Source organism: Mytilus californianus, unplaced genomic scaffold (assembly GCF_021869535.1).
Source record: "Mytilus californianus isolate M0D057914Y unplaced genomic scaffold, xbMytCali1.0.p SCAF_18, whole genome shotgun sequence".
NCBI classification, from domain to species: Eukaryota; Metazoa; Mollusca; class Bivalvia; order Mytilida; family Mytilidae; genus Mytilus; species Mytilus californianus.
This window is the reverse complement of record NW_026262666.1, coordinates 10,573,153-10,596,565: the sequence shown is the minus strand read 5'-3', so window position 1 is coordinate 10,596,565 and position 23,413 is coordinate 10,573,153. Positions and strand designations below refer to the sequence as shown.

Below are 23,413 nucleotides of genomic sequence, written 5' to 3'. Positions count from 1 at the left end.
TGTTTAACGCCACTTTCAGAACTATTGTGCTATTTCGTGGCGGTCAGTTTTTATTTGTGGAGGCAGCCGGTGTGCTCGGAAAGAACCACCAACCTTTGGTATGAAAACTGACAATCCTAGTCAATTAAGATTGGAGTTGAACGCACCTGCCACGTGCGGGATTCGAAACTCACAACCTCAGTGTTGACAGGGTAGTGATACAGTAGATGAACTTCTTAGACCACTCGGCCACCGAGGCCCCTTTCTTCTCTTAAAGACGAAGGTCTGTTATATCTATATTACTTAAATAACGAGGTCCAATTTGTTATCCGGCATGACGTAAAAACGACGAATCGAAGAATTCAACTTTATATATAACTAATAAAGGACACCAATAATTAAAATGTTCCGGATCGAATCCGATACCGATACCAATAGTATATGTAACCTGTTATCGGTTACCTAATATGTACGTTCGGCCTCTATCAGGCGCACCTTCAAACAGTGTATTTGGGATTTGCTATGTACACGGGTCATAATCACACCTGAACTTCATCTCATCATTATACAGGGATTGACGCTACTAAATTCAATCATTGTCGCATGTAGTTTCCGGATGTAGCAAGAAAACCAGAACGGGTTCAAACAGAAAGTTTTTGAAACCTTTGAAAACTGTGCACTTTATAATCAGCATAACATTATAAAATGACTATACGAATATCAAAAAGTCAATGCTAAAAATAAGGCGTAGGTACTTTCTAATTTGTTAGCCGGCATGACGTAAAAATGACGAATCAAAGAATTCAACTTTAAATATAACTAATATAGGACAATGTTGTTGATTAAAAACAACACCATTCCAGGCCGTTTTGTTTTCCACATAATATTACCAATAATTAACAAGTTCCAGGTCGACGGGTTTAAAAGAAAGATTTTGAAAGCAGAGAAAACTGTGCACCTTATAATCAGCATGACCTTATCAGATGACAATACTAATACTAAAAATCCAGGCTAAAAATAAGATGTAGGTAAGATAATAAAAGGCATATAAAGATATATGAAAATAAATCTCTTATCTATAATACTAAATGAATAATTTTGTCGAATTGTCAGAAACACTAAAAGATATGTAGTTTAGATAAGACAGATTGTTCTCCCATTGCCATTTATATTATTACAATGCATTAACTTTCTTCACATGTATTTGCAAATGCATTTTGTATATCTAAAAAAAAAGAAGTTGTGATTTGATTGCAATGAGACAACGCATCACAGAGACAAAATAACACAGAAGTTAACAACGAGAGGTCATGTATGGCCTTCAAAAATGAGCAAAACCCATACCGCATAGAAAGCTATAGAAGGCACCGAAATGACAAATGTAAACAATTCAAACGAGAAAACTAACGGTTTATGTACACAGCGAAAAACAAATATGATATACAGCAGCAAACGACAACCACCGAATTACAGGCTACTGACTTTGGACAGGCACGTACAGAATATGGCGGGGTTTAATATGTTTTCTGGCGTCAAACCTCCCCCATTACCTAGGAAATAGGTGTAACAGTACAACATAAGAACTAGACAAAACGATGCCCCCGCACTCCACTCTGAAGTAACAGTATCATAACAAAGTCAATGTAGGACTTTTTTTTAGAAATTTTTGTGTCTGGGAAACACAAATGATGCCCCCGCACATGCACAGTTTTGTTTTTAAATACGCAAAGTTGAGCATGGGAGCACATAGGGCATGATATGTCTATGGTTCACTGTAGGAGGGGTTATCAGGGAACGCTACGCACCTCTTATGCAAGTAAATACTCCAAACATGACAAAGTTCGACTATGTCCCAAAAGAGTAAATATTAATAAATATCAAAACCCTGACCACATGCACACCTTCAATATTTGTACAAACAGCCAGCAAAGTGAAATTTTCCTAGCATTCAAACTGTAGGAGAAGTTATACGGAAACACTATGCACCTCTTATGCAAGTATATAATACCAAAAATGACAAAGTTCAACTGTCTCCCAAAAGAGCAAATATCAATAAAAATCAAAACCCTGACCACATGCCCACCTTCAATATATGTACAAACAGACAGCCAAGCGAAAACTTACTAGCATTCAAACTGTAGGAGAAGTTATCTGTGATAACGATATACCCATAACGGGACGGACGGACAGGGGTAAAACAATATGCCCCCAAACTTTCAGTTGTGGGGGCATATAAATAAGTTGAACTGGACGTTACTTAAATCAATGTAAAGCATACTCACCCAACACAGACACAAAGTACAGATCTAAGATTACTTCCTGTTAAATGACAGCTAGTTCAAAGTCAATAGCAACTAATAAAAAAATATGTGCACAAGTCTAGCATATCATTAATTTTTGTACACATTCAACCTTAAATGGAAAAAAGTAAAAAAAACAAAAATACCGAACCCCAATAAAAATTTAAAACGGAAAGTCCCTTATTAAATGGTAAGATCAATAGCTCAAACGAAGGACAAACGCCTGTCATATTCCTGACATGGTACAGGGATTTACAGGGAAATGGTTGATTAAACCTTGTTTTATAGCTAGCTTAACTTCTCTTTTGTATAACAATCACATAGAATTCCATTATATTGACAAACACATGTGTGCGCAAAACAAACAGACATACTAGTAATAGGTATAAATGTCAAAATTGTGGTACAGCGGTCAACATTGTGTTATAATCTTAATCACTATAAAAAACAAACAGCTATGTCAGCAATGAAAAACAAAATGGCATATAGACACTATAGACAAAGCACAGAAGTAAAAATGAACGACAAGAATACAACAAATGACCATAGCACAATAACACAATGGCGGGATGTATAAATACCGAGAAGGATCGGATTCAACCATTTTTAAAAGGGGGGTCCCAACCCAGGATAAAGGGGGGGGGGGTTCAACTATATGTCCCCATTTAAATGGATTGATCGTCAAAAAAAGGGGGGTTCTAACCCCCGGAACCCACCACCACCCCCTGGATCCGCCACTGCCGAGCCACGCCTAAAGGATATTACCTAAATTGTAAAGGTCAAAGATATACAAAGACTATTCAGAAGAAACACTTTAACACGTAATTTAAATGATAAAAAAAACGTCAGTACATAGAATTAATACTTCTACACCGTATATTTATTTATGTTGGTTGATTTAGTCTAACGTTTGATTTTGTCAGGTTTTATGGACTTCCCCCTTTTGAATTTACCTTGGACATGTTGGAGTTTAGCATAAAGTTGTCCCAAAACAATTTTCGCCTCTTTCTGCTCGACAGTATTTATTCCGTTTTCTGAAATTACTCACCACCTTTCAAAAAATCTTGATCCGCTCCTAAGGAATATGTATTTTATTTGTAATTTGTATGTCTACTTGCAATTATCTAACCATTGACTTGATTTTTCCTGTCATAAATACTCCATAGATGTATGGTGTAGTAATGTTATGTAATTTTATCTTTATTAAATTACTTAATATCCGATATATTTGAAATATAATTGTTTACTTTTTCTTTCGTTTTCATTGTAATATTTACCTACACATTCATTTCCGGAACCAAAGAATACGGAAGTAATGTAAGTATATAGTAGATATATTTTATACGCTAAAATATTTAAGTGACATTTATATAACATGTATGAAACATACACACACTGACTTTTAATACACTGGTGGTGTACAACAGTAAACAATCGTATATATTTGGAACCAGATTATCATTGTAATCGTCAAAATCGCTTTGTGCATGTTTATGCATTAAGTCCTTCTATATGGCGGGTTGTGATATAAAATATTTCATTAAATGCCTTTTATCATTTCAGCTTTTTTAACTTTTATTCCCATGTCATTGTTTTAACAAACACGGTATTTCATTAAAAGCAGTGTTTAATTGCTACCCGTATTCTCAATTTTACAATGGTAAGGTGTTGCACATATATAAAGAGCTTTGAAATTCAAATGGAATGGTATGTTCTCGAGAGTATGTTGGTATGAAGTTGAATAAGACGTAGAATATAGGGGCATGCCCGAAGTGTTGATTGATTGCGTGTTACATAACGTCCAGTTGCAAATGATTCATGCATATTCAGGTCGATATAAGTAGATCTAATAAGGTGGGTCAATGGATGGGATTAGACTGTCACTGGGAAATGAAACCCTCATGTCCAAGAATTGGTTCCCAATCTAGAAACTGTACCTTGAAATCACATAAATGAACACATTTTAAATTTCGCAGTCACATAATTACTCTATAAAAATTTCAAAACTTTTTTCTTCTATAAGCAAATAATCTTATAACCTTTTAAGACAAAAGAAATTCAAATCTTAAAACAAAGTAACAAGAATCTCGCCCTTGTCCTTCACGTAACTGTGATACTTACCTATATCGTTAAACTAAACCAATTAAACACATTGACTAAGTGTCCTAAACAGATCAAAAGCCTCAAATATAGATTAGCAAAGAATATCCGGCCAATGAACACTTTAATGATGTATGAAAAATTCAATGAGATTCTCGTGTTGTTCCAATCAAACAAACAAAATGTCCGCCAAGGCAATCTTTGATTCTGATGGGACAATTTTCAAACAAACATCTTATCCTCTGATTTTGCTTCCGAAAGGTTTTCCCAAAATAATCCAAATGATGATGCTCAGGACGTTTTAAAATAGTTTCATTTTGATAAACACACACAGACAATCAAGACTTGGCATGGTATCTGACAACTCTGGTCACACCTTTTTGTAAAGGAGGTGTTATTCCATTTTTAGGCACCCTGGGCTGCTAAAGTACCATCCCCCTTTTAATATGTTATAGAAACAAAAGTCAATATTATCTCACTTATATTTATTTCTTGTTACCAGGTTTCCTTACAGGGCGTTTTTCTGGTATATCCCTTCCAAATATGATAAGTCTGCACGTGCATGTAGCTTGATAACATTCTCGGTGGAATATACATTGTATATTACTTTTTATGGTATTTATTTAAATACTAGTAGTATTGCATTTTGTCTTTCGTCTTTGGCAATTCAAGTTGTTATAGCAAAATTATGAATTGCCAAAGACAAAATTCTATTTTATCGATAGTTTGAAATAAATTCTATTTTTGTCACAAAGTACAAATAAATCTTTCATTTTTAGTTTTACCACCTAAATATACATTTTCAACGACTAATTTATTTTTTTATTCGATAACAAAACGAAAAACAGAATATGGTGTTGCAAATGTTTTATCGATTATTATGTTTCCTCGATTAGTGTTGTAGAATGGAGTATGGAAGTACAACTTCTTCTGGGATTACTTGTAATAGGCAACGACCTCGACCTCTTCCAGAGGGACCCACTCTACCGGAGGGAAAGGACTATCATGTGTTTTTCTCATATAGAAATACCGAAGAAGATCGGAAATGGACGAGGAATGTAATAACAGAATTAGAAAGCAGAGGCTTTAAGTGCTGTGATCATGAACTTGATTTTCTCCCGGGAAAAGAAATTATTCAAAATATTAAAGAATACATTAAACGTTCCGTTAAAACGGTGCTTGTATTTTCAAAAGAATACAACGAAAGTTTGTATTGTAAAATTGAAGTTCATTATTCCCTGCATATGTCTCTCAGCGAACACAAACATATACTTATTCCTGTTAAAAGGGAGGATTGTGAAATTCCTGAAGATTTAGAATTCTTTACATGGATTGATGCAAGAGAGGACATAGAACTGTGGTTTCCACAATTTCTAGCAGCGATCAAAGCCCCAGGTAGATAATGACTAAAAATCGAAAAAGCATTTGAAACGAGGGGTCATCAGAAAATAAAATAGAAAATTTATTATCTTGTGGTTAATATCTAAATAGCAACTACATTTTGGGGTAAACGCCTTCGATTGTATTTTAGTCATGTTGATTGAAATATGATATAAAAATATTATGTGTTTGTCCCTTTCTTCCGATATATACCATCTCCATTTTTTTCTTTTTTTTCACTGTATCGTGCGTGCGACATTTCTATCTTCGACTTTAGATACTGTAATCCCTTTTCATAACTTCTGCTACTTTTTGTAAAAGTGTTTTTGTTAAAAAAAAAGTCAGGGATGATCTATTTAAAATAAAAAAACAATCTACTATTTTCGAAAGTTGATGATATTAGTTTCAGCATGGTCATTATAGTTCTTTACAGTTTGTTTATAGCCACTTTTAAATATATTACAATTGTTAATATAGAATTCCCATACATACATATCTGTTTATTTATTTACAGTGGACGCAGGTTTCACACAACCATTCTTACAGTTTCATAGTATGTATAATTTTATCTGTTTTTAATACTTAAAGTAGCAACAAAAAGATACACACCATCTCTTTAAAAAACACCGTAAAGCTGTTTGAAATTGAAAGATTTAAGTATTTACTTATTACTGTTTCATGTTAATGAAGGAAACTTCATTCTTAAACCTCCGTCAGGGTTTTTCATTAGAGTATTAACACAAACGATCCAGGTTTGATAATTTGATTTTCGAAAGTCTTTTTTTAATCTGTTATTATTCTGCTAGACTTGTGCTAATGCAATTCAAAATTCAAGTTCACCTGAAGGTCTAATTTTTATTCGTGCAACATTTATATAGAATAGGGATATGGGTATGATTGCCAATGAAACAACTATCCATCAGAATCTAAATGACTTGTTTTGATGCAACTAGAGGTCACCATACTGCCTTTAACAATGATCAGATTCCAAACCGTATAGTCAACTATAAAAGGACCCGACATGACAAAATAATCATAACACGTATCATCACTAGATGATCTATACTGATTCTAAAAACGATTAAAGCTTATGCCCTGTACTTAATAGATAAAAAGGCTTCTGTATGTATGCTGCTTAAAATAGTATTCTTGTCAAGTTTATTACAATGTTAAAAGAATTTTCAAGAGACAATTCTTCTATCGCTACTTGAACTAAGAATATTTCATTTACAATACACGAAGACAGACGGATAAAAATTAATCAACTTGACATTTGGAAAAATGCAGATAAATAAAAGAACAGAGTCCCAATTTCGCACTTGTAGCGCTTCGGACGCATTGAAATTATTAAACGTGTTGTTTTCAATTTTTTGTTCATACTTTATCGGTCTAAGGCAGTAAATAAGAAACTCTTTTTCTTTATTTTGTTCTTTAAAACTTTTTATTAATATCTTAAGGAAAATAAATGTAGGCTTGAAAGCGCTTAACAATGCAAATTTCCATCTAGTATCTATGTTTCCAAGGGACATAACCCTTTAAAGTAAAAAAGAACAAAGTGCCAATGTTCCCCGCATTGTTCATAATGTATCTGTCCAAGGACATTATCTAGAATATGTAAAACAAATGATTTCGGTTCTTCCAAACTTTTTATACATATCGTTTAGAAATGTAGGCTATAGAGCGCGTGTATGCAATTCTCCATATAATTAATATTTCCAAGGGGCATTACTCTTTTAAAAATAATTGATCGGCACTGATTTTCAAACTTGCTGATATAAACCCTTGATATAAATTTTATAAATATCTGACAAAATGTGTATACGCAAGAGTGCTTACAATGCAATTTTCTAAAGAATTTACATTTCTCAGGGACATAATTCCTGATAAAATTATTGATCAGGGTTTATTTCCGAACTTGTCCCAAACACTGCTGATATAAACCTTCAATTTATATTTCAAAACAATTCTGTAGGAAATCTAGGCTTGAGATCGCTTACAATGCTGAAGGGCAAACTCTTTTGAAAATTAGTTGTTATTAATATTATCAAAATGATTCATTTGATTATATTTAATACCATTGCATGAATACTTACTTTGATGTTTTCAAGGAATACATAGTGCTATACTCTTAACAACAGACATAATCATTCTTTTCCAGGGAGAAGTTGAAATGAAATTACATTTAGCTGGAGTAAACAGAGTTTTAGTGTCATCTAATATATTCATGACATACAAAATAGCTAGAATGACAGCAAAAGTTACCGTATCCTTTAAACAAATATTTTCAGACATGTTTAAGAGTACACCTACATTTCAATGTGTTAAGATCGAATTTACTTGCAGAAACACACAACACACTCCCATATAAAATTTACAAAAATATCAACAGAAAAATACTCAAAATTTGTGTTTACGTTCTAAACAGTATTTATCGATTGAATGTCTGTCTTTTAAAAGAGTTCGTCATGAAACAAAATCGATCAAATGAAAAGCATAGAACGGATATTTAAGGTATCTTTGACAATTTTGCCTAGCGCATTCTGATTTTTTATAAAAAACAAAAAAACATCGGTTTATTCATATTAATGTTTTGATTCTGGTCACAAGTCATATTTCATATTTCATAAAAGCAATGTGCTATAATAACTAGCTTTCGAGCGATTTTAGAGTTTTTTTCATCTGTATACATTAATCTTTGAAAAAATATCCATCATTAATATTGCATGTTGTATTTAAAAGTCACATAGCATGTAAGACGTTAGGTTCGAAAATTAACGGATAACGATTCCATTTGAGATAAATATGAGTATATGTGACAGCACGTTTATACATGTAGCCATGTTCACATGCATGTTTTAAGAATTTCAACTTAACAGTAAAAAGATATATTTTATTTATTACGACTGTCATCAATGTATGGTAAGTTTTTGCATTTATGGCAGGTTAGCCGCAAATAGACGATCTAAACAATCGGATAACAAAATTGAAACTTGAAATCATAATGCAATTTGACATGTAACGCAACTTTTCATTGGATATCGTCTGCCATCAATTACACGAATGAAATTGGTGGTCGCGCAGTTAATAAAACTGTATTTGTGATCGTCAAATCCTCAGCTGACGGTGGTAAATCTACAAATAGAGTAGTGTGATTCTTGATTAGAAGCATATCAGAAACTCTTGCAAAGGCGTAAAAAAAGGCGAAAAATACTACAAAAATAATCAAAATTCATAAATCGAAGAGAGACCGACAAAACCATGGCAAAAAACGAAAAATTACGAAAAGACAAAAGCACGATTTCCACGACATCGACTAATCAGATTGGTCGCCAAATAAACAAATATTACCTACAAGTAATCAATTGTACTTATTATCTGTTGAGCTAAACAAAAACTACTGAAAGACATACATGTCATAGATATATTGTTTTTTTAGTAAATAAAGAAACTACACAAATTGTTAGAAAGACATGAACAAGGCGAATAAATGCGTGATACGATGAACATCTCTTCCAAATGTGTGCTTTTCACCTTTTTGCTTGAGCAATTAGTTAACGTTATGAAAGGGTTTGGGGCTGTTTGTGAAAAAAAAAATTCGTTGTATGCCAAATATAAATTACCTAATTACCTCAAAAAATAAAACATCGTCACCTTTAACGTTTAAAGTTGAACATTTTACAGGAATACATCAAAGAACACCACGTAAGACAAAGTGCAGATGAGACCAGAGTTAAGATTATTGATGAAGATGACATCACTGAAGTAAATGAAAGAACTTCGTTGATTGGCGTGAACACCAGGGCTATTGATATTGATGTAAATCATATCTTGGTTAATGGCATACGATACAGTTACAGGGGAGATGATGACGTTGCCAACGTAAAATATTATTTTTCGCGACGTCAAACTGCGACATATCGGGAAAAGAGGCATTTTTCGACTGATTGTTATCATTCAGACTGATTTGACTTGAAAACGAGTTCATGGACCCCTCTTTTTTAAAATGACATTAGGTATGATTACGTATGAAGATTATTTGTACCATTTTTTATGAAAAAGTCAACGACGAAATTTTTTTGAAATTAGATAAATATACAGCAAAAAAACCTGTTTTTTTTTGTATAATACTGAACCTTTGATAAAAATTAATTATTTAAAAGAATTGTTATAAAATTTTAGAGCATACTTATGTTGAGAAGATATTCCAAATGTTTTAACAAAAATCCGCTTGTGTTTATCTTTTGAAACAAAAAAGTTTCGCATGTTTTTCCAAAGGATAGAAAAGTAAAAAAACCCTGAAATTTTGAGTAAATGTCTCAAATTTCGACCCCATTTATCTCTCAAAGTAGCACATGAATGCATATTTTTTATTGCATATTTGAATTATCTAGGTGGAATATTGCTTGTATGCAAACTTTTGTAAAAAAAATCAACGTGGGATCAAAACTGTATCGTATGCCCTTAATCTCAGAACCTCTATTATTTAGGTTTCGATCTTCTCTGAAAAGACATTGGATCTGCGTGCTCAAAATATGTATGATGCCATGTATATATATTTCTCTTTTAGCTAAAATAGTATAACACTTCAAATTATATTAGCGGATTTCTATACACTCGCGACGAAATGTCGGTGTCATATTGTTTCGCCACTGTTCGTCCGTCCGTCTGTCCCACGTAGGGTACATGGTTTACTCCTCCAACAGTGTTCAACCTAGAACTTTTATATTTTTAAGTTGGGGAACATATACATTTCGGGTAAAATAAGGCATGCGGGGTACATGATTCATCTAGCTAATTGAAGCTATAACTTTCAAACCAATCAGGATTTTGATTTCTTTTCAATTTTTCACAATCGACAGAATGTTGAACTTCGTACTTTGAATGTAAAGAAAGACTATAGAAGGAATATAGATTACGCAGCTGGCTAATTTTTTTTTTAGTGTACTACTGAATAATACGATCAATATTATCAAGATAAGGATGGTTTTTAACGACCTTGACTACCCATGAGGGTCTTGCACGGTCGGCAAAAAATATGATCAAAAGACAGCGTAATTCTTTACATTACAGACTAAATTGTTATTTTATTTCGCCGTCTTTCAATTTTGATTACAGGAAGAAGCATTGGACAAGATTTTAGATATATCTGTAAGCTACTTTGATAAGTTTTTGTCTGGAAAACTAAGCCATCCCGCGAATATCAGACATTCACGTCGGGCAATCTGTTTATGTCAGTTTTTGGAGGAAATGAACAAATCATGTAAGGGACAGAATACACAACATAACATTATTGAAGTGTAGCAGTTAAAGTTTATATTGAATCTCACTTATATATAGCTTTTCATTGTGTTTTTTATAATTAACTACATATAAATTTACTTATTATTTGTTTGTTTATTTCACAGGGTTTAATGCCACGCATGTGCATATGCGTGATACATGTACATGTGTGGCATTTTTACCATAGTTATTGCCTGAGCCTTTGATGAGTATCCTCACAATCTATAAGAAAAACGTTTAGGCAAATGCAGGACTTAATGGGATTTTGGTTACTCGAATAGTATGGCAGTAAACAAATTAAGGATGTTCGCCCCTCTTGTTTTTGACTTTTTTGTCAGATATTCGGAATTCTCTGGTTTTATACATGTAGTGCCATTACAAATTTTGCCCGCTAACCCGTACTTTTCTTTTCATAATTTTATAATATATAGTTTAAAAAGTCATATTTTGAAAATCTTATAAAATCCTTGTTATTTTTCATAGTTTTTGAAAGAAAAAAGGTGTCGGTGTTAAATATAAGAAAAGGCAAGAGAGAATCATTTCCCGCCAAATTTTCAACTGCTTAAATCTAAAAAACAAGGTAACTGACCTTTCATTTTTGTTTCTGCTTATTAAGTTCTGTTACTTATATACTATCAATTTATCACAGTCTTTTAAAATTCTTGTTATTTTGAAAAAGAGGAATGAACATTCTCAAACGTTCGATCACATTTTGAATAATTTAACGATTTGTATTTTTTAATTAAGGGACTTAACATTTTTTACCTGGGAGGGTGGCTGGTCAAAATGTAGGGGATCAATTTTTTTTCTATAACTGGAAAAGGGGGGTTCAATTTTTTTTATAAATTCAAAGTGGGGGGATCAATTTTATCTCTATATGAAACATTTGAGAACTTTTTAATCTTCATCCTACATATCATATGTGTCAAAGTGTTAAAATTTTGGCATGTTTAATAGAGGGGGATCACATTTTTTTTTAAATGTTTTTAAGGGGGGATAAAATTAAAAAAAAATAGTGTAAAATTTTAGGGGGATCAAGAAAATTTTATATATTTGATTTCAAAATGACCAGCCCCCCCCCCCCCCCCTCTTTTTCCAGGGGCGGCATCATGCGGGAAAGCAAATTATGTTGCTTCGAACAAGATAGGTCTATATAAATCGTAAAATTTGGCCATTTAAGTAAATAAAAACATACTGCATGGAATTCATAGATAAGAGATGTATTCCCAAGTTTGCAACCATTATCTACACAAGAAAGAGTAAAACACTCGCTCAATGCCTCTTGATTTTCGTCAAATTTGTAACATGAATCAGATTTCTGCTTGATTAGCTTATTTAAATTCATGTTGATCTATTGTTTTGAACTCATCATATATACCAGGATTAAAATTTTGTACGCCAGTTGCTCATTCCGTTTACAAAAAAAACCTTAACAGTGACGCTCGAATAAAAAAAGGTCAAATAAAATACGAAGTTGGAGAGCATTAATTGTAAAAGACAGATCAATATCTGATCATATCTCATCTCATCTTAACGTGGATTTTTTTCAACTTTTATTGATATGCATCTTCGAGATCCAAAGGTATTTGCACTTACCAAAAATCATTTGGACTGTAAAATGTATGTGTATGATTCTGTGTGTTCAAACTTCATATGTTCTCTTTACTCTTATGTGTACATGGATGATTCTTTGTGATCAAAGCTGTTATGTTCTCTTAATTCTAACGTGTATGTTGATGATTCTGTGTGTTCAAACCTATTATTTTCTCTTTACTCTAACGTTACCATGGATAATTAAGTGTGATGAAAGCTGTTATGTTCCCTTTATTCAAATGTTTACATGGACGATTGTATGTGTTCAAATACGGTACGTTCTCTTTCCTCTGATGTGTATGTTGTTGCAGCTGAGTGTTCAATTTCGAATATCAGTGCTCACTGAATTAACAATGCATGTGAAATTGAATCTTGATGGAATGTTGATGAATCCAAATTCAAATAATTTATCTTTCAAATCCAAACATATTTCCCGTCGACTCTAATTCAGGAACTTTTCCCTTACCTTTACCATTTATTTTTTTACCTCATCTTAAACAGCACCAATACGTCTTGTAAACTATAAGTATGCGATTACTGTTAAATAGACAATTACGGTGGAACTGAACTCAATGCACTTCATCATTATTTACCAAAAAGTGAAGTTACTATACATGAAACTTCCGAGGGAAACAGATCTTCACTCCCGATGAAAATGAAAATGATTTAGCATGACCTGATGGATGGAGAGTGGGAAGGTGTCAGAGCAAAAATTAAAATTGCCTTTCAAGACGTCATAATTGTTTGGACTTAGTAAAAATAAACAGTTGCATAAAAATCATATATTAAAATTGATGCATTACGTGCGCGCATTCGGAAAAAGCTAGAGTTTCTAAAATAACTTCATTAGATGAAAATGACAAAAATATTCGAAAAGCCCACCAATATACAAGTAGAACTGTGAGCTATTGCTTACTAATGATACCCCTGCTTTAAGTATTCGTTAAACAGAAAGTTGAAGAGAAATTATTCTTAAAAAAACATAACACTGTGAAGCATGATCACACATGAAGCCTGATAACAAATTCCGAGAATCTGTTATTTGTAGTTTCCAGGCCTAGAAGAATGTTGCGAAATATGTATCTATTTTATGTATATGTTGGTATAATGTAAGTAAAGTACATTTGGTAAACAGAAAGTTGATGAGCGATGAAACCGAAATCGCACCACACGGTAAAGCATGCTGACATGAATCGTGATGACAAATTTCTGGAAGCTATTATCTGTAGTTCCTTAGTAAAATGGACGAACATTTCATAAAGGTCATTATGGTCACATGAAGCCTTCTAAAAAAATGCAGGAAACTATAATCTGTAGTTTATAAGAAAAGCGATGGAAAGTTCATGGGACGGACGGAGGGACAGACAGTAAACCCCTCCTTCGGAGCGAGTATATAATAATGATTTAATGCATAAAATGCATGAAATGCATAAAATCAAACCAGGTAAAACAGAACTGCACACATTTTCTTTGAGAAAACTACATTCATTTTGTCTGTTAAAGGCCTTATGTCGAGAATTTTAAAAGACTATCATTCAAAGGAGATAAGGTGTATTCATCGCAGATCCCATAGACACAAAACAAAACTCGGATGTGAAGCGTTTTTTTTTGTTTGTTCTCAGCAACTAACCTTAAATTGAACCGCAATGTCGTCCTCCATTGAATTAAATCTTTTTGTTTATTTATTTATTCTATTCTCAATTTGAGATTTCAACGCCTAACACCTCTTTACATGGGGTGTAGTCCTTAAAACTGACAATGCATAGATTACAATGGTCGTTGTCTTATCCTCCATAATTTCATGTAGACTTGTCGTTTGTTGGTGTGGTTCATAAGTGTTTCTTGTTTTTTATATAGATTAGACCGTTGGTTTTCCTGTTTGAATTGTTTAACATTAGTCTTTTTGGTGCCCTTTATAGCTTGCTATTCGGTGTGAGCCAAGGCTCCGTGTTGAAGGCCGTACTGTAGTCTTGTTTCGTGGCAATAAACACACAAGAAACAATCTAAGGGTTACGGATTCTTTATTTCGAAGTTTATATCGTAATCCAAAATATTACCCTCACAGGTATTTTGAAGGCTTGAATACAATACAGTAATAAATCACATCAGCAGGTTGATGCCAACATGGTGCATCATCAATATGGTGAATACCTTAGAAATATAAAACCAAAAACCACAACAGAATATAGTGGAATAATTTACTATTCATGGAAAATGGTGTCCATCACACAAAGTGACCATATAGAAATGTAAACTTCACGCCAAAGAATTGAGAACTTATCAATATCAATAAAACCCAATTGAAACACCTGATAAAAGTCACACCTGAGCGAACCTGAAATCTACACTCCGTATAGTTTAACCATGCAATAATATAATACTACAGTATTTATAATAATATCTTCTGAAATAATAAAGTTAGATTAAAAATATAGAAATAATGAAACTTATATATAAAATACAAATATACTAAAATACCACTTTACCACAGTACTTTGACATATAATTGTTTACTTTCTACACATTGTAATTTGGATGGATAGATGTCTCATTGGCACTCATACCTCATCTTCTTATTTATATTTATCTACTAAAACAAATCATATATAAAAATCTTGTTTCGAATTTCATAAGCAGACATCCCAAAGAATGAAAGTGAATTGAAAAAAATAGAATTTATATAATGCTTGTTTGAAGCTTGAACGAGACAAATCAAATCAAACAAGACTTGTGTAAACAATTGCCTATAAATAAACAAGAAAATAGATGTATATATGTTCCAGACCCTATGAGTATTTGGACCGTATGCGTACGGTCCGGACCGTATATGTATACTCGTACGGTCCAGTACAAGCTGACCATACATGTTTTGGGATCATATGAATTAAATTTAAACATTTTTTTATATTTACAAATTGTTATTATTACCATGATTACAATTAGATGAATAAAGCGAATAAGCAAACAATTGAAATTATATATTTGTTACATTGTATATCTGAATCCTATTTTGGTACTCTCGCCCAAAGTGACACTTGCTGTCACAAGGAACGTCAGATTTTTTACATTTACATGTTTTGTTCATGCATGTTCCTTTGCATTTAAGTTTTTTGTAAAGTTCCTAAATATTCTAAACAAATTGTCTTCCCACATTTTGTTTACTTCCGATAACTTCAATTTCAGTGAGCATAATTCAATTAATGTATTACTGACATGCTAAATACAGGAGATTAACAGATTAAATAAGCATGACTTTCTTAAATAGTTAAAATATAAAGTTTTTATTTCAAGTACAATTGAACTTTTTATATTAATTTGAGATTTAAGTTATGATGATCTGTAATAAACATTTGTATCTAATAAACTTGACTAACTTCTTAATATTAAGCAGACCGTACTCGTACAGTCCGACCGTATACGTATTTGAAAAAGTACGCATACGGTCCAGACCGTACGCGTACGGTCCAAATACTCATATGGTCTGGAACATATACACAAACAACTAATTTTACTAAACTTTCGAAATGGATGATACGAACTTCATTTAAAACCAAAAGGGATACAATTGCACCGGTAGAGTTAGCATGTTACTTCTGATTTGCAATCGATACTCGTAACAATAGTTATGAATTATAGGTAAAAGAACAGAAAAACCGGAAATCATATTTTTACGATTTTTTAGTTTACAACTTTAATAATCCATCAAACGAAAACGAAAAATTATGAAAATTCGAGACGAAAACAAAAAAAAAGAGAAAAAACTTTATAAAATATCAAAGGCGAAAACGCGAAATGGCTACATACGGCAACCAAAGAAAAGGTCTGCAGTAGCATCATTTATAATTGACTGTTTCCATCCATTTCCCGCCAAAATCTCAAAATCCTGAAAACATCGCCCACCTTTTTCATTAAATGCAAACGTTTGTCATAATATTAGCAAGGATAAGACAAGGTGCAAATATTCCTAATCAAATAAAATGATGGGACCTATCTGCTCAGAATTTTCATCCGATTACTAAAATTTGTGTATGCTTTATTGCCTCCTTTGACATCAACAGAATGCAAAATATTGAGAACGGCCATTCACCTCTTCGGGATGGTAATGATGGTAAAGTATACGTTTCCTGTGTAATTAAAAGAAAATGTGGCATAAAAGTCAACAAGACAGCAAACCGGCGACACAAATAACCAAAATGAGATCTATATAAAGGGCACAATTTTCATATGAATTTTTTGATATTTTTGTAATCTTATGTGAAGACCCATTGGTAGCCTTCGGCTGTTGTCTGCTCTTTGGTCAGGTTGTTGTCTCTTTGACATATTTCCCATTTCCATTCTCAATTTTATTATGTGGAATGGTTAGGGTACACGTTGAATTGAATTTATACAAATGGACGCTTGTTCCAAGTCTAGCTTTCGAAATATCCGGTTTTTCGTGTATGTTTGCTTGCTGTGATTGTAACATGCTTTAGGTTCAAAACCATAAGATTGTACGGTGTAGAAGTCACTATTAGATAACAGTAGGAACAGCGGTTTATATAAAAATAGGAAGATGTGGTATGATTGCCAATGGGATAACTATCCACATAAGTTCAAATGACGTGGATGTTAGCGATCATAGTTCACTGTACGGCCTACAACAATGAGCAAAACTCATACCGTATAGTCGGCTAAAAGAGGCCTCAAAATAACAAAATGTGAATAAAATTTCAAACGAGAAAACTAAGGTCCTATTTTATTACAAAACAGTTTACGACTTGATCTAATAATTGGTATATAGTTTTATCATGACAAGTTACAGATCAATTTCGAATTTTGTTCCGGTTTGATGATTTTGTACAGAGTTATGGTCCTTGGACTTAGAAAAATCACTCATATAATCAGTTTTCCACACTTTTTTTCGTCATGCTTGAAGATATTGACTTGATATTTGTTATATAGTTTACATCATGACACGTTATAGATCAAGTTAGCATTTTGTTCCAGTACAATGAATTCTTAACCGGTAGGGGCTATGTATTACCATGCAATACTCTCAGAATGCTTGTATTATATACATAAAAAGTAAAATCACAAAAATACTGAACTCCGAGGAAAATTCAAAACAGAAAGTCCCTTATCAAATGGCAAAATCAAATGATAAAACACATCAAAAGAATGGACAACAACTGTCATATTCCTGACATAAGCCATTTCCTCTTACACGTCCATATCTAAGTATTTAAGAGTGAAAATTGAAATCATCTACCACCAACATGACTTAAAATGTGAAATAATTTCATGTATTAAACACATCTTTTAAATGATGATTTTCATTTTTTATAGGTGGCAGCTCTATATAAAATAATTCTATTGATTTCGGCAGAACTATTACAGTTTTGTTTGGTTATTTTACAAAGCAAATTTGTTATTCTTACAAACTTAACTGCCACCCCTTCATAATTTATGGATGATTTTGTTCGAGAGTTCTATAATCCAATAATAATGTGCTGACCGCGTATGATTTATGTGGTAAAAAATGCACTTAGTTTAAGGTAGTATAAATGTTACAGCAAATGATTGGTCAAGATTTTTAAAGAAAAAAATTAATACAGAAATTCCATTTTTTGTCATACTTTTAGAAGCTTAGTTTATATGTTGTTTTTATTTTTTGTTTCAGTGCATAGCAATATTGAAGAATGGCATTTAGAGAAATATTATATCCATACCGAAGAAAATTATAAAAAACTAAAAACATATATGGAGATGGGACCAAGAAGATGCGTCATTCTGAAAGGTGAGAAATACATGTGTCATTCTCTAAGTTTAAAGTAATAACACATAATTCTAAAGCTGAATTAAATATGGGTTTTTTTTCTGAGAGACAAAAATGCATGGTTTTAGGTAAAAAAGTTAGAAAAAATATTGTGAACGGTGAGTTATTATCAAAGTTTTTATTTTAATTAATAGTGAAATGTTTGTTATTTTAAAAGATTAGTAACCCCAGTTTTATTAATTTTTATATCATATCATAAAATACCGTGTAGATACCTGCCTCTCGATTCTTTTGTCATAGGTCTATGTATTTCGGGAGTCAAATTATTTCATGAGAGTATGCAAAGATTATTGAAACTATTTAGATACCACTATACACAAAGAATGTATCAACTAGTGAAGAATTTTTTATTTGTTCCTTCTGAAAAAATAAATTTATAGGTATGTTAAATCATCTTTAATATTATTGTTGTAAAAACATCGAGAGAAAAAAACTTTCTCCAGTTTGTGCTAAGCTTAAGGTGTATATGCATACACAAACTTATATTTGAAATGATCCTTTTACAGTTTCGTGATGTAAAGAACATTTATCCGGAGCACCTGAGATCACCCCCAGATTTTGGTGGGGTTCGTGTTGCTTAGCCTTTTTTTCTATGTTGTGTGTACTATTGTTTGTCTGTTTGTCTTTTTCTTTTTTAGCCATCATTATTTTTCTTATCAAATAATATCTTTGTTTATTTGAAACAATGCTAGAACCGGTCCTCTAAGTTCTTTCTATTTATTTTGTTTAACTCACTGTCAGTTTGAAAAGGAAATAATATATTGTAGGTTTGCACTGGTATTATAAAAGCATACATTTAAATTAAAATGTTTTAATTATTATAAAAGCATACATTCAAATTAAAATGCCTTCCCAATATTGATATTATTGAGAACGAAGATACTAAAAGAGAAACGCTTAATAACTTAGAAGATGCCATAATAAGGGAGTTGAAGGATAGAGAAGGATATCAGTTTTTGCTTCTAGATAATGTGAAGCCAAATTCTAAACATGCTTTTAATTACTTTATAAAGAAATGTAAATGTGTTGGTAGCATTAAGCCTATTGTAACAACCTCATTATCATTAGATTTAGATCCAATCACAGATGAAGTAGTAGAAGTCAGTGGATTTTCAGAAAATGAAGCAGTAGATTTTCTGGCATATGACAAAAGTGGAGATGATGAGAACTACTTACAGCTTGCGAGGAAATTTAGCTGTAATCCTAAAGGATTGCAGATTGCAAGATCCTACATGTATCAAGCAGGTCTCGCAGCAAGCGCTCTTACAGGAAAGCTGCATGTTCTACTTGATATGTTAAGATTTGAACAAACTAGAGCCGTAAGTGAAACAATCAAGAACGAAACTCTTTTTAGTTCTCTAGTTAGCATAATAAGGGATATGCACAAGAAATACAAACAAGAAAAGAAAGAGCATATATTTGAAATGTTACTCTTACTACAATTTCTTGAAATAGAAAATATACCTGTAGTTCTGTTCACGAAAACATCATACGAGACATCAGATTTCCGCATTGACGACCTTATTTATGAAATTAAGAATTCCTCATTTGGAACAATAGAAGAACATGATGATAACAGAAAAATTAACACTCATGATTTAGTGAAATCAGCCTTACAGATAGATATGACAGAAATGGAAGCTGAAGTTCTAATAACAAATGAGAAGCTCTTGAGAAAGCTGTTAAGAGCTTTCTTTTTGTTGATGGACAAGGACACTAAGCATAAGTCAGATCTTCAGGGTCATACTTAACTTGTATCTCATGCACGTGCCGTTTTGGAAAAACTTAAAGCAGGAATGAAGGGAAAACAAAAAGATGCACCAAACGTAGATCACATTTTACAAGTTATATACTTAAAAGATATAATAGGATACACATACAGCTTTAATAACATGTTCAGCGAAGCCAGTGAATATTTCGAAGATGCAAAAAAGGACTTGTTTGAACTACTAAACGTCGAAAAAACATTTCAAGTGGAATTTGAAGAGTCAGTCAAAGCTGATTGCGATACCTTCCAACAAGAAAGTTTAGTTTATGAAAAGACTAAAGAACTCTACTCAGCCATTGTTGATTTTATCAACAATGCAAAGCATCTGCCCTCCGTTAAAGAGGTCGGTGAGGATTATGTGATCAATAGATATCGGAACGCAGAGGATGCAGAAGTACTGTCAAGGTTACTAGAAAAACCAAAACTATCAGAAACCACTCATTTGATCGGAAATGAGTATGTTCAATTGTCACACAAAGAATATGCAGTACCATTGGAACGGCTTAGTGAAGAATTTTTGTTTGAACTGATTATTTCTGTTTTACATACATATAGCAATAGACTGTTTTACCTTTCAAATGAAAGAAATATACAAACGACAAAAATATTTTTCTCATATTTGGCCGATGCCAATGAATTGTCAAAAATGAAATATATCAGTGAGAATCAATTGCAGAGTTTTGGCCCTGAGCATGGAAAAAGTGACAAAGATAGGGTCTCCTCCGTCCTAAAAAGTAAAATCACAAAAATACTGAACTCCGAGGAAAATTCAAAAAGGAAAGTCCCCAATCAAATGGCAAAATCAAAAAAAAAAAAACACATCAAACGAATGGATAACAACTGTCATATGCCTGACTTGGTACAGGCATTTTCTTGTGTAGAAAATGGTGGATTGAACCTGGTTTTATAGCTCACTTGTATGACAGTCGCATGAAATTTAATTATATTGACAACGATGCGTGAACAGAGAGGAGCAAAATTCAGTCTGTTTTAAACATTTTATGTAAGGAAACAGAAGTAGATGCCTCTACTTTGAATGATTACAATTTGTAAAGGAAGGCTTGCAGAAAGAGTTAACTACTATGAGTTTGGTGTTTTGAAAGTTTTGCATGATAAAAGCGATCATTACACTGCAATATGGAACCCGCTGATAGTCGGATGTTATATCAATTTGTTAAAAATCAAAAACACTGACAAAGTACGTGACGAAGCATTAAAATGGGGTGAAGATCTTTCTGGGAAGTAGAAAAGTATGAAGGACAATACTTGCTACCACCGCCTTTTATGCTCACTGGGCAATCTTTATTTTGCCACAGGTCAAATATTGAAGTCAGAAAAGTGTTTTGAAGAAATACTTCCAAGATATGTCACATAGAAGACAAACGTCAGACTTCTGAGATCTCTATGAAATGGTTTGAACGGGAGGCGTGCGTATCCTATATCAGATGTCGAATGAGTAGGTCATGCGATAAGGATCAAAATTGTTATGCAGATACGTTACAAAGATTGGAAGCTTATAAATTGCTTTTTCAAAGATATGAAATTGAGCTTAAAAAACTGGAAGAAATAGAAATCCTACTCAAAGGAAGGTTACAAAGTGTATGTAGCGACAAGTAACTGTGTATGCCTTAAAATGTGGGATGCAGACAGCGGCCATGCAGTTATGCTAATTCAATATTAGAGAGTTCCGATATTCTGCAACCCAAATGGCAAATATTTGCAAAATTCGATTTTACTCATTTGTTTTGTTCTGGATTCCTCCTAAATTACCGCCTCGCTGGTCTCGTGGAAGCATGTTAGACTCGAGTGCATGAGGTCGTGGATTCAAACCCGGCCGGGTCAAACCAAAGACTTTAAAATTGATATTTGCTGGTTTTCCATTAAGCACGCGGCATTACGGAGTAAGAGCAAACATTGGACGGCTCTGAGTCAGAATAATGTGTTCGGGTAAGGTGACATGTCTACCTATGGACTGTTACCTTTTGAACTAGGAGATTAAAAATCCTGCTCAGCGTGTCGGTCTAATACAAAGCAGGGTTAATATTCATATTACTTTAACATGTTCTCGTCCTGAATATGCATATTAATTTGCGACTGTACGTTATGCAGCCATCCATCATCATCATCATCATTATCATCAAACAAATAGATAGAAGTTTAAATTCGTTACTAAATATCTAAATCGTGTAATTGTATTGCATGTTCTTCACGATATAAGATACGGAATTCATTTGAACAATAATTAATGACATAGCTATATATATTGTTACTGTTATGATATATCAATTTATGTATATATTTGTTTCTTAATGAAGTGGAAACTATATAACTGATAGCCATATTTTATAAAGGAAAGTCATATTGCTTTTGCATTTCTTCATCTTTTAACCCTTTATGTAAATTTGAAAAAAAAAAAAACAAATTCAAATATATTTTACCTTTTTACTTCCTTAAGGGTTATTTTGTTGAAAAGCCAATCCATACGTTTTTCTTAATAATGATAAATAATCAATAAAAAATCAGTTTTCTATTACATCTCTTTTAAATGTGCTGAATAGAGTCCGATGTCTTCAGTGTCGATGTAACTGACATAGAAAATATACAAGATCCTTATGTTGTAATAAGTTATAGATTTTAATATGAGCAGACTTCATTCAAATTTAGATCTGTAATTTCATTTTATAGACAACAAAGAATCATCACATGATGTGATATTTTTTAAGATTTTATTAAAATGAATTAATTTTTAATATTTTTTTTCATTTGCCTAATGGTTTAAAACGTTTTATTACTTGTTCAGTATAGTAAGCCATAACATCGCAAATGTTTTATACCTTCCTCTTTCGTTGTTCAATATCTATATACTCATCGTTGCTGTCACTATCAATATATTCAGCACTAATTTTGTTGTAAGAAAATATGTACATAAGTTTGCGTGTCCAGATGAATATTTGTTTTTAAGTTGTCTGTCAAAGTTGTTTGATTAAGATAAAAAAAAAAAACACACACACGCACAATTTAGGTTGTCTGTCAAAGTTTTCTTGTCCAGACAAGTATTTTTGTAAGGATATCCTAACAGACATCGATAAGACTATTTTGTAATTAACAGGAAAGTTTTTCGAAGCTATTTTGCTCTATAACGATAATGATTTTAATACATGCTAAATTGACTTTGTTTTACTGATAGTGAAATTTTAA

General features: G+C 32.5%; 1 protein-coding gene and 1 long non-coding RNA gene across 3 annotated transcripts in view; both read left to right on the top strand.

The window, feature by feature from the left end:
* Nucleotides 1–3,576: 3,576 nt before the first annotated feature.
* The window catches only part of LOC127726700 (uncharacterized), a 220,615-nt gene continuing 200,778 nt past the window's right edge, over nt 3,577–23,413 (top strand). The window contains exons 1-3 of one of the 2 annotated variants that reach the window (XM_052234155.1): nt 3,577–3,596; nt 5,276–5,774; nt 6,274–6,312. In XM_052234155.1, coding sequence (XP_052090115.1) covers nt 5,285–5,774; nt 6,274–6,312 — 529 coding nt within the window. In that variant the 5' untranslated portion in view covers nt 3,577–3,596; nt 5,276–5,284. The remainder of the gene's footprint in view (nt 3,597–5,275; nt 5,775–6,273; nt 6,313–23,413) is intronic. The other variant, XM_052234156.1, reaches the window with a different exon arrangement.
* On the top strand, nt 7,916–11,144 carry LOC127726705 (uncharacterized). The gene is made up of 4 exons (XR_007993648.1): nt 7,916–8,022; nt 8,643–8,678; nt 9,441–9,575; nt 10,875–11,144. It is a non-coding gene; the product is annotated as an uncharacterized LOC127726705 (long non-coding RNA).